Raw genomic sequence first — 12,436 nt, 5'->3', positions numbered from 1 at the left:
AGAACTTTGCTTCAGGATGAGAACAGAAATCGTGCAGCGGCAGCAGGAGGCCCCATTAGCTAAACTGGTGCTTCAGGTTAAGAACAGTTTCAGGTTAAGTACGGACCTCCGGAACGAATTAAGTGCTTAACCCGAGGTACCACTGCATTCTGCTTTTACGCCCAAATGCCTTCCAATGATAGCAACTGATAGGAGTTGCCATCTAAAATGTCTGAGGGGAAACCGTGTTGGCAAAGGCTGTTGTGATCCAGCAGGAATGTTCTCAAGTTGATAACCATTGAAACAAGCATTCTTCTTGTCTCTGTTTCAACAGCTCCTCCTGAAGCCCAAATTCAGTGGTGTGGAGAAGATTAAGACCATTGGCAGCACTTACATGGCAGCCACTGGCTTAAATGTGGTGGCTGGACAGGATAACCAACAGGTGAGGCCCTCCTTTCTTTGGCATGACTCTTTTGTTCACAAATCTGCCTGTGGCACCCTGATCCCAAACTCCTCAACCCAGTCAGATTGGGGGGGGGGAATACAACAACAACAACAACCTGTCCTGGTAACTGGAAACATCCCATTTTTTCGTAGAAGAGCATGGCGGCCATTTTGGGGCACTGTGCTCTCAGGCAATAGCATGGTCCCAAAGAAAGCACATCCTGGGGGCTGCAATCTTGCAAGGGTCATGTGACTCACATGGGAGCGCACCCCCAGAAGATGTGCATCCCAGTTTTTGACACTTCCAGGTTGGAGGGTATGTGTTCCCATGGCGTGGCTCCGCAAGACCAATTACACTCGTGTTAACTATGTACACAGCGGGTGTGGCTCTCATGAACCCAGTAGTGCCATTGAGGTTGCCCTTCAATGTGCATGAACCCTCCCCTGCTCTTTCGTTATGAAGTTGTGAGGGTAGTTACCTCTTCGTCCCTTGATAGGTACATCGTAGTGCTGAAGGAGGAACTTGGAAGGCTGACATTCTTTCCCATTGCCTCTCTGAGCTCCATGTACTTTTCAAGACATATTACAGTGGTACCTTGGGTTACATACGCTTCAGGTTACAGACACTTCAGGTTACAGACTCCTCTAACCCAGAAATAGTACCTTGGGTTAAGAACTTTGCTTCAGGATGAGAACAGAAATCGTGCTCCGGCGGCGCAGCGGTGGTGGGAGGCCCCATTAGCTAAAGTCTGCTTCAGGTTAAGTACAATTTCAGTTTAAGAACGGACCTTCGGAACGAATTAAGTACTTAACCCGAGGTACCACTGTAATTCTGTTGGATCTGGAATCTGTTGGATAGAATCAAAGAATCATAGAATTTGTGGGAAGGTTTACTTTAGCAGAGTTAAACAAACCTCTTTATAAGTTTATGCAGTGATCAGCTTGTTGCTGACTCCTCTGAGTTCTACTAATAAAAATGTGTTCCTGGTTAAAAGTCCCTTTGAATCCCTCTTAAAGGGTACACACATGAATCTGATTCATGTTAATATAAAACTATTTTACTCTCAGATTCATTCAGGTTTACAGAACTGTACCTGAAGGCAGGCTTAGGTTACATAACAAGCAAATAAAACTATACCAGAGGGAAGTTGGTCCTGAGGTGACTGCAACTGAGCAGTTATCTTTCAAAACTACCAGCAACTGACAAACTGGTTGTCACAGCAACTGGTTAGAACATGGAGGCCGTTAGTCCTCTGTCGGAATGTTGCACTTGACTGCACCTTTACATCCCACATACCCCTTCTCAGGCAGTACAACATTAACAAAAGTAAACAACTTTAATAAATCACCCAGAGTCCCAGCTTTACACATAGATTCTGGAAACTTTCTTTTGGCAGGGGCTTTGTCAGGCTGTCTTTGGTGCTGCAATAAAATAGTTCCACAAGTCCACTCTGAATCATTTCACGAATGTAGTGGTACTTCACCCCAATATGCTTAGTTCTTGTGTGGAACTTCTCACTCAGAGATAGCTTCATGCAACTTTGATTATCCTCTAGCAGCTTAACAGGTACCTTGCTCACCAACCCAAAGTCCTCAATGAGTTGATCCAGCCAGGCAACCTCTCTGCATGCTTCTGTAGCTGCAATATACCTTCCCACAGAATTGTAGTGTTGGAAGGGATCTTGAGTTTCAGCAAGTCCAACCCCTGCAATGAAGGAATCTCAGCTTGATCATACATGACAGATGGCCACCTAATATCTGAAGAAGAAGAAGAAGAAGAAGAATAGTAGTAGTAGTAGTAGTAGTAGTAGTAGTAGTTTGGATTTGATATCCCGCCTTTCACTCCCTTTAAGGAGTCTCAAAGCGGCTAACATTCTCCTTTCCCTTCCTCCCCCACAACAAACACTCTGTGAGGTGAGTGGGGCTGAGAGACTTCAAAGAAGTGTGACTAGCCCAAGGTCACCCAGCAGCTGCATGTGGAGGAGCGGGGAATCAAACCCGGTTCACCAGATTACGAGACTATCGCTCTTAACCACTACACCACACTGGCTCTCATCTGCTTAGATTCCGTAGAAAAGCAAAGTGACCAGAGTTTGTAACACCAGTGGCACTTGTTTAAAAATCTAAAAGTGCTCATAGGCCTCAGAAGACAGGCCTCCTGACAAGATGAACATCTTCATTTCATTGTTTGGGGGCTAGAGAACCCCCAGTTTTCTAACGCTTCCACAGCTTTCCTTGGTCCTTGGTCCCTTGATTGATTTTATATACTTGAGTTCACTGCAACCAAATTCCAAGGTTGTGTTGTCTCCCTCCTGCTGGGAAGTTAGTGTCTTTGTTCCCACAGCTTAATGAAAATAATGAAAATGCAGTTTCATGTCAAACCACAAAACCGGCTTTCCGCTTGACACAAATGATGTGTAGCTTGGTAAGTAACTTCCGCAGATATGATCAAAATATGCTTTGCTGTACCAAAACCAATAGGCGTTTTTGTGAGATGATGATGATTTGTTGCCTTTGTATGTATTTGAAATAATGTGTGTGTGTGTATGATTTTTTTACACCCCTCCCATGCATCACAACCCGTATCAATCCATCAATCAAAGAGAGTTTTAACCAAATGCTATAACAATTTCCTTACCATTTGACAAACTGCAAATCTCAACGTGCAGCATACAACAATTACACAACACAAGATGTCAAGGGTTTAACACAAGGGAATCAGAGTTCAAAAGTATCATCTGCTAACTCATCCCCAGCTAAACTTCCGTTAGACCTCTGAATCTCCAGCACAACTTCTTGCATTATTGTCTATCTCTCCCTTTGTTATCTTTCTTGCGACCAGAGCTTTATACCTCACGAAACAGTTAGTGTAACCCAGAAGAAAGTGAGCTGTTTCTGCCGTAGTAAACCTGCTTCCAGGAATTAGTGAAGGTTTCAGGAATCAGTCCCCTATGCAAAGGGCAGATTAACAAGGAATGTGTAATGTCTTCCACCTGCTGCTGGCCACATATACAGATTCTGTCATCATATGAAACCCTATTTTAGCGGCCATCCAAGACTTTTGTGGGTATCATCTGAAATGCTCTATTTTCAGAAATGGGCACCATGGTGAGAATATGGCTACATTGCTGGATCACAGTGCCATATCAGCATTGACACTACATACACAAACACCCCCTCTTTTTCTGTTTTGCAACAATGCATGTTTGCTGAATTGGTTCCTGTTCTGGAGATAATCACAAAGAATATGAGGGTAGTTTGTTTTTTTGTTTTTCTCCTGTCGTTTACACTTCGTTTTTTCTTTGGGCCATGCTATACAAGCCTGTCGATTCAACTCTGCACAAACTGCCATTGACAGGGTTCACACAAGTCCCTGAGCCAGTCCGTACCCATGTATGAAATATCTCATGCTCTTCAACCCAGTGCTGGCGATGTCTGAGGAGTGCCTCACTCGGCACCAGTCTGTCCTGTGAACGGCACGAATTGGAGTGGGCCTTGCTGCCTCTCTCCTGATACAGCCAATTGGGATGGCCGCCAATGGAGACAATTCCAGAAGGGGAAGAAGCCAACAGCTGTTAGTTCCAGCCGGTCCAACAGCTTTGTTGTCTCAAGGCCGAAGACTTACTTCTTTCTCCGAGTCGGAGGAAGCCAGGTGGAATGTCAGTCAACTTTTCTTGTCTGAATTTGTATGGTCTGGTTTTTTTAAACACTGTATCAGTGAGGCTCCTCTTAGTAATTATGGGCTGCATCTTTAATTTTGCCTTCACCTATTGACACATGTTTCTCTTTTCTTTTCTGGGTGGTCCCTACAGGACACTGAGCGGAGCTACACCCACCTGGGGACGATGGTGGAATTTGCCATGGCTCTGGCGGCCAAGCTAGACATGATCAACAAACACTCTTTCAACAGTTTCAAGCTTCGTGTGGGTGAGTGAGACGAGTGGGAGCTGAGAAGACTCCTCTTCAAATATCACCTCAGTCAGAGGCGCCAACTTGTGAGGGAGGTTGGGGCAGGGGCAACATCGCGTGTGTGGCATTGCATGTGATGTCAAATGCATGACATCATGACATCGTGTCAGGACATCGGAGGAGCCAGGGGGCAGAGCCGAGCATGGTTAGCAGTATGCCTTCAATGGCCGGAGGTGGCTCCTCTTTCGCCTCCTTCTGCCACCTCCACCGGCCTTGGGCTGCTTTCCCCTCCTTCCCCTCTGTGGCAGGAGGAGGAGGAGTTGACCACTGATGCCCTGCCACACACAGCTCTGCACCTGGCCCTGATTTTTTTTAGAAGAAGAAGAGTTTGGATTTGATACCCCGCTTTATCACTACCCGAAGGAGTCTCAAAGCGGCTAACATTCTCCTTTCCCTTCCTCCCCCACAACAAACACTCTGTGAGGTGAGTGGGGCTGAGAGACTTCAGAGAAGTGTGACTAGCCCAAGGTCACCCAGCAGCTGCATGTGGAGGAGAGGGAAGCGAACCTGGTTCCCCAGATTACGAGACTACTGCTCTTAACCACTACACCACACTGGCTCTCAAGGGCGGTGGGACAAACCAGAGGGCCCCTTCTGCCAATCTTAGCCCCTCATATGATCTGTAGGGAAGGGTCTTTCGAGTCTTGGGAATGGTTCCTACCATCTGAATCACAGTTAGAGAACCTGTGACCTCCCAAGTGCTGTTGGCTCCCTCAGCAGCAGCCAACATGAACAGTGGTCAGTGTTAAGTAGATCTACTCTGAAGTAAAAATTATCCAGGGACAACGAGGATCCTCTGGGACTATAGCTTAATGCAGACATCTCCAACCTGCGGCTCTCCAGATGTTTTGGCCTACAATTCCCATGATCCCTAGCTGACAGGACCAGTGGTCAGGGATGATGGGAACTGTAGTCCAAAATATCTGGAGAGCCGAAGGTTGGGGATGCCTGGCTTAATGTATAAGGAAGGTATAAACTTACGGTAATAGTCTGAGATAACAAGAGTCATAGTCAGGCAACACATGGTGGTTCCCCAGCCTCGCTCTAAATACTAGACGTTTCGTGAGCCAGCACTAATACAAAAAACACACCCAGATTATGAGACTACTACTCTTAACCACTACACCACACTGGCTCTCTAACGTGGGGGGCCTGGCCCCCCAAAATAATTATTGCCCCCCAAAAGGGTTGAACCCCAGGAATTTGCACCCCTGACCCCAGCCATGAATTCAGCATGAGGCAGAGATAAATTATTACGTTTGATAAAGAAAAACATTGTGTGTGTGTGTGTGTGTGTGTGTGTGTGTGTGTGTGTATGCACTTATTTTTCTCTTTGATGAGTTGTTGTTGATTTATTTATCATTCACTCTCCGGTCCCAGAGAGGGTTACAGCACTAAAACCAATCTGCAGCAATTTACAACCATACAATCAGGTGGCTCCTAAAAACATACACCTGCAAGCGTGGAAAGCCAGGGTAAAGAGGCATGTCTTCAGCATTCTCTGAAAGCTGTATAATGAAGGCTCCAGATGCACCGCTGTGGGGAGGGAGTTCCACATCTATGGGGCTGCCACAGAGAATGTCCTCTCCTGGGCTGTCTTGAGGATAGAGGAACTACCAACGGGGTTCCCTCAGTCAAACTCAACACCTGAGAGGGTCTTCAGGGAAGGAAGCGGTCTTCCAGATATTTGGGGCCCACATCGTTTAAGGGATTTAAACATCAACTCTAGTACAGTGGTACCTCGAGTTAAGTACTTAATTCATTCCGGAGGTCCGTTCTTAACCTGAAACTGTTCTTAACCTGAAGCACCACTTTAGCTAATGGGGCCTCCTGCTGCCGCTGCGCTGCCGGAGCACGATTTCTGTTCTTATCCTGAAGCACTATTTCTGGGTTAGCGGAGTCTGTAACCTGAAGCATATGTAACCTGAAGCGTATGTAACCTGAGGTACCACTGTACTGGGGTGAGGAACATCTGGCCCCAAGGCCCATTTGTCCTGCCAGGCCATTTGACCAAGTCACAACCACTTTCCTCACACCTCTGAGGTCTGTGGCAGGTAAAGTTTTGGCTGGACCAAGAAGGGTGAATGCAGCAAAATGATTCAAAGTCCAGATTATCAGTTGACTTTTGAGGCTTCAAAACTCCAACAATCATCAGTGGTTAGAGAGAAACCTGCATAGGCAAAGCCCCAACCACCCGATGGGATCAGCTGTGCTAGAGGATTCCCCATCGGAAACCCCCTTGTGCAACTGAGGGGGCTACAGGAAACATTCAAAGAGCTTCCTCCAATGCTTTGAGTGCAAGCTGCTTTCTCAGAAAAGGGGAGGAGTACTGAAATCTCCCCCCCCCCTCCACAGAAAGCAGTTTCCATTCAAAGCACTTCCCCCAGGGCTTAGAATGCAAGCTGTTCTTTTCTGCAGAAGGAACAACGTTCTGCGTTTCGGAGCATTTCCCTCTCTGCTGACACTTCAAACTGATTCCTGGAACTGCTGATCAGCAACGACAAGGAGCCTCTGTGAAGATATGCTCTCAGCAACAATCAGCTTATTGGCGCAGAAAGCGCATTTCTGGCAGCATTTGCTGCGACCACCAGTTGGCTGATCGGCAGCTACAGCAACCTCTTTTGAACCGTGTCAGTCACCTGACATCATTATGGTATCAGGTGACTGAAAGGTGGGTGGTTTGCTGGCCGCGTCCAGGTCCAGTTCCCCGATCCCTGTTCTAGCAGAAACTGGCTGCGTGCACAGCACTTACTGGCTGGTGCCTATGCTGTCACCAAGAAACCTCCCTTCCCCAACCCAGCGCTGCAAAGTAAAGTAATGAATAAACTGCTAAACCAAGGGTGGGTTTTGGGAAAGTGCAGCCCTTCAGAAAATGGAAGGGAGGCATTCCATACACAATATGGAGGCTATAAACTGTTTTGAACATTGCTCCATAGGCCTGGTATAACCTTTCTCCAACCAGGAGCCCTCCAAATGTGTTGGACTATGGCTCCGGGTGGTGCTGTGGGTTAAACCACAGAGCCTAGGACTTGCCGATCAAAAGGTCAGCGGTTCGAATCCCTGCGACGGAGTGAGCTCCCGATGCTCGGACCCTGCTCCTGCCAACCTAGCAGTTCGAAAGCACGTCAAAGTGCAAGTAGAGAAATAGGTAAACGGTGTATCTGTGCACTGCTCTGGTTCGCCAGAAGCGGCTTAGTCATGCTGGCCACATGACCCGGAAGCTGTACGCCGGCTCCCTTGGCCAATAAAGCGAGATGAGCGCCGCAACCCCAGAGTCAGTCACGACTGGACCTAATGGTCAGGGGTCCCTTTACCTTTTATGGCTCCCATCATCCCTGTCATTCTAGTTTGGGCTGATGGGAATTCCGATTCAACATGTGGAAGACCGCTACTTCCCCACTTCTGTCCAAACACCCACAAAGCGATCTTAAGGATTCAAGGAGTGTTGAGGGGAGTGTTCGGGGAGTGTTGGGGAAAGGGCAGGATGAATAGCTCAAACAGTGTTTGATTGGCTGGCACACCTGCCTGTCATTTCAGTTGTGAAGGCAATGGAGGAGGCAGCAGCAGATGTGTAAAGGTAAAGGTAATGGGACCCCTGACTGTTAAGTGCAGTCGCAAACGACTCTAGGGTTGTGGCGCTCATCTCGCTTTACTGGCCAAGGGAGCCAGCGTACAGCTTCCAGGTCATAAGGCCAGCACGACTAAGCCCCTTCTGGCAAACCAGAGCAGCACACGAAAATGCCGTTTACCTTCCCGCCGGAGCAGTACCTATTTATCTACTTGCATTTTGATGTGCTTTCGAACTGCTGGGTGGGCAGGAGCTGGGACCGAGCAACGGGAGCTCACCCCATCACGGGGATTTGAACCGCCAACCTTCTGATCCGCAAACCCTAGGCTCTGTGGTTTAGACCACAGCGCCACCCGCATCCTAGCAGATGTGTAGGGCCACACAAAAAGCCAAATTATTACAATTGGTCCAGAATGACCCCCCACCCCTTGCTGAATTCCCACCAGGCCCCCCCTTAAAAATAATTAATTAATAATACTTGCTGACCATAGGTATGCAGTCTTTAATCCACTGTATATCTGTGTCCCCAACCTCTATGTTATCTTTTTCCAGGTATAAACCATGGACCAGTTGTGGCGGGCGTGATTGGAGCCCAGAAACCCCAATATGATATTTGGGGGAACACAGTCAATGTGGCCAGCAGGATGGAGAGCACGGGAGTGCTGGGGAAGATACAGGTAGGGCTGTTAAAACACAGCCTGCGGTTTCTTATGTGGTCCCCGGCGCCACCTGAAGCTTCCCTGTGCTTCGCTTCTATCAGTGTTCCTCACCTATTTTTTTTTTTAAAGTTTCCACTTTCTAAGTAGTTTCTGAATGATAGTGTTTTATTTGGATGGATTGTTGGGCGGCGGGCAGCAGGGGGTGTGAGTTAGTTCCTGGTTATATGGCTTGGGATAAAAGATGTTTTTCCCCTAGCTTGTGTTGGGCACTGAAGTCAGAAAGGAAATACATCCAGTTGTTTTTCAGAATAGTAGCTGGCTGTTGTCAGCTACGGCAGGTGTAACAACAACAACAACAACAACAACAACAACAACTTATTTGTTTATTTATACCCTGCCCATCTGGCTGGGTTTCCCCATCCACTCTGGGCAGCTCCCAACAGAATATTAAAAATATGATAAAACATTAAAAACTTCCCTAAACAGGGCTGCCTTCAGATGTTTTCTAAAAGTCAGATAGTTGTTCATTTCCTTGACATCTGGTGGGAAGGTGTTCCACAGGGCAGGTGCCACTACCGAGAAGGCCCTCTGCCTGGTTCCCTGTAACCTTACTTCTTGCAGTGAGGGAACCGCCAGAAGGCCCTCAGCGCTGGACCTCAGTGTCCGGGCAGAATGAGGGGGGTGGAGACACTCATTCATATATACCGGGCCAAGGCTATTTAGGGTTTTAAAGGTCAGCACCAACACTTTGAATTGTGCTCGGAAATGTACTCACTGGGTTCTGGGGGTCTGGAATGTTCTCTAGTGATAATGTGCCAGCCAGTTGCTCTGTCTCTGTCTCTCCCTCTTCTTCTTCTCCCATTATCTCTCAACTACTCTCTTCATCTATGTCTGAGCTGACCTCAAATCACTGTTGTAAATCTACACTGTCCCTCTTCTCTGGAAGGTTCAGGAGGAGGAGGGGGAGGCGGTCTCCACCATTCCTCCTCCGATGTCCACTCCCTGACACACACCTGTGTGGGAGAAAGATTTGGCCCACCAGCAAATATCTGGTACCCACCCACCCCAATGAAATGAAATCTCCATATTCAAAACCAGTGTGACTTTGCATAGCAGTCACTGGGAGCCAAGCAGCAGGAGAAAGGTTTGTCTTTTAGTATATGCACCTTGACCGAAGAGGTGTGAGGGAGAAACCCTGTGTCATTTCATCTCAAGTAGCATATTGTCTTAAACGTACACTGGAATAATAACCTGTCATGGGTTAGGAATTATGACATCCACTAGTAAAGGACTACTAATGAACAAAATTAGGGGAGTATTTTCGTTGTGACCATTTTTACCTAAGCCAACCAAGAGCAACCAAGTTTTGACCAGATTTTTGCATGTATCCCTACCAGGCCATTCTCTTTAATGGTCTCCTCCTCTCTTCTTTCCACACAGGTCACAGAAGAAACAGCCAAGGCCTTGGAGACACTGGGTTACATTTGCTCCCTTCGTGGGGTTATAAAGGTGAAAGGCAAAGGTGAACTTCGAACATACTTTGTCTGTACAGACACGACCCGGCCTGGCCCCCAAGCACCTATGCTGAGCTGAGTTTCTGGGAATGAAACTGTGACAAGCACCGGATTTTTTTTTTGGGGGGGGGGGGGTTCCCTGGAGACAGCTGCAGGTGCTTCATCCAGCCACTTGGGGGCAGCAGGAGGCTTAACTCTAACTGACCCCTCTAGCACTGGATTTCCTGCAAGTCTTTGTGCTCCACGCTTGGGGTTCATGGGCTCTCACAAACTATGTGTGTCATAAATGGACTGGCTGTTGGAGGAGGATTGAACCCTGGAGGCTGGGGAAAGACCCCCAATGACACACCACACATATAAAAGTACTGTGAGCTGGGAAAAAGTTGCTGAAGTACATTTGCCCCTTTTGAAAAAACAAACAAAACCGAAACCCTACCTCTGCAATCAATGACCAATACACCTCTGTGTTTTCCTGCTGTGACAAAGACACACACCTTGCTGTTGACTCACCTAGAACTCTTTAAGGGCACCTCAGATGGCCAAGTAGGGCTTTATCCCACTTCACAGAAGGAAGACAGCAACTCCTCGATCAAGTTGGACACTTCCCAAACCTTATTTGAGGAACCTTCAGTCCACCTGCTTGATCTAAACCAGTGGTCTAAGGAACACCTTCAACCCTCCTAAACTAAACTAAGCTCAGCTCAGCTCCCAAGCCCAAAACATTGTGTCCAGTCATTTTATGAAGGTGCTTAATCCCCACCCAGTCTGTTAAGCAGGGGCCAATCACAGTGTGGCTTCTTGAAACCATGGGGTTTGGCAGGGACTGGGTGTGGGTTGGGAGATGTCTGAACAGGCATGCCCTGTATCAGCAGTGGGAAGCTTTCATCCTAGGGGCCCAATCAGACCCACCAGACCTCCCCATTTGGCCTGAGAGGCTGTTTCAGCCAAGCTGGACACAGACTGGCAGATGTCCGAACATTGAGCATTGCCCCCATCACTCATCTGGTTTCTTTAGGTTGTCACACAAGAAACCAATATTTCCCCAGTTTCTTTCTAGGCCAGTTTCTCTTCTGCCCTGTCCTGCCCTCTTCCTCTCCTGATTGTGGCATGTGTCTTTACTCTCCTTTTCATGTGCAGGTGCTGCAGGGTTTGAAAGCGACATCATGTCGGGGAACAGCCTCCCCCTTTTCATTCAAGGAATGGATTCTCACCTGTGGTCAGTTTTGATTTTGTGGGAAGGGAGAGGGAAGCATACAGTACACAGTTTAAGGCTTTAGACCAGAGACCTGGGTGGGATACAGCTGTTGCCAAATAGCTCAGAGGGGGCCAAATTCAGCTCTCCTCCCCAGTCACTTTACTAGTTAATGAGTCGACACTTCAACCATGCTTTCCGCCAAATGGGAACCCTTTATAGTATGCACTGCATTTCACACATTGCTCTAGTGTCGCACTGGAAGCAGCATGTGTGAATCAGGTGGGGATACGTCTTGTCCACAGGCCAGATGTTGCCCTTCATGTCTCTCCATCCAGCCCTTGGGACTTTCCTTGGGCCACGCCCCTCTGGCCAGGCCACACCCCTCACTGGTCCTGTTCCACACCTTTGAATGCTTTTGCCTGGCTGGAATATGCCATTGAACTGTGACCAGGTCTCTTGCTTCCTGGATAGAGGAAGGAGAGATTTAGGGGATAAAGGGAATTTAGAGTGCTGTATAAGGGCAAGAGTCTCACCCATTGCTCCACCCACTGTTGCTCCTGGCCCTGCCCACCACTGGTAGGTGCCCGTCCAATGAAGGTTACCCACAAAGGAACGTGCTCCTCAAGCTGCAAAACATCCCATGCCCCCTGTGTGAATCCTATTCCCCAGGATCTGACCAAAACCAGAATATCTTGCAAGTCCAAAGGCATGGCTGAAAATCCTCTGTGAGGTTGCAAGCGATTGTGGACTGGACTGGAGCGATGACTCGTCAGGCCATCAGGTGCCTTTTCAAGAGATGAGCTGCTCCCTTTCTCCTTGCAAGGAGGAAGAGGTGCAAGTGGAATCAGAGCCGACCTATTTAAATTCTTGCAGAAATAAACAGCGTGGTATATATTTTATTTGTAAATAACGGTGTCTCTTAAGCGTTTCTTTTGTTGGCTTTGTTCTGCTCTTTTAAAAGAAAACACTGGCACTTTCAAAATTCTAAAATTTTGTCCTGGTGTTAATTTTTGATCCTGCCTGCCACTATTGAATTCCCAAACAGTAGGGCTGGAGAATCTTAGAGTACAGTGAGATAAGCTGAGCATGCTAAGAGGAATAATAGAAC

The 12,436-nt window shown here is 47.7% G+C and overlaps 1 protein-coding gene across 3 annotated transcripts in view; it reads left to right on the top strand.

Moving 5' to 3' along the window:
* The window catches only part of ADCY4 (adenylate cyclase 4), a 74,900-nt gene extending 62,582 nt beyond the window's left edge, over positions 1-12,318 (top strand). For all 3 annotated transcript variants that reach the window (XM_082195753.1, XM_082195752.1, XM_082195754.1), the window contains exons 23-26: positions 314-421; positions 4,236-4,350; positions 8,513-8,637; positions 10,060-12,318. In XM_082195753.1, coding sequence (XP_082051879.1) covers positions 314-421; positions 4,236-4,350; positions 8,513-8,637; positions 10,060-10,212 — 501 coding nt within the window. In that variant the 3' untranslated portion in view covers positions 10,213-12,318. The remainder of the gene's footprint in view (positions 1-313; positions 422-4,235; positions 4,351-8,512; positions 8,638-10,059) is intronic.
* The last annotated feature ends 118 nt before the right edge of the window (positions 12,319-12,436 follow it).

The sequence above is a fragment of the Podarcis vaucheri genome (assembly GCF_965113315.1).
Source record: "Podarcis vaucheri genome assembly, chromosome: 13".
Classification (NCBI taxonomy): domain Eukaryota; kingdom Metazoa; phylum Chordata; class Lepidosauria; order Squamata; family Lacertidae; genus Podarcis; species Podarcis vaucheri.
This window is presented reverse-complemented; position numbering and strand designations above follow the sequence as displayed.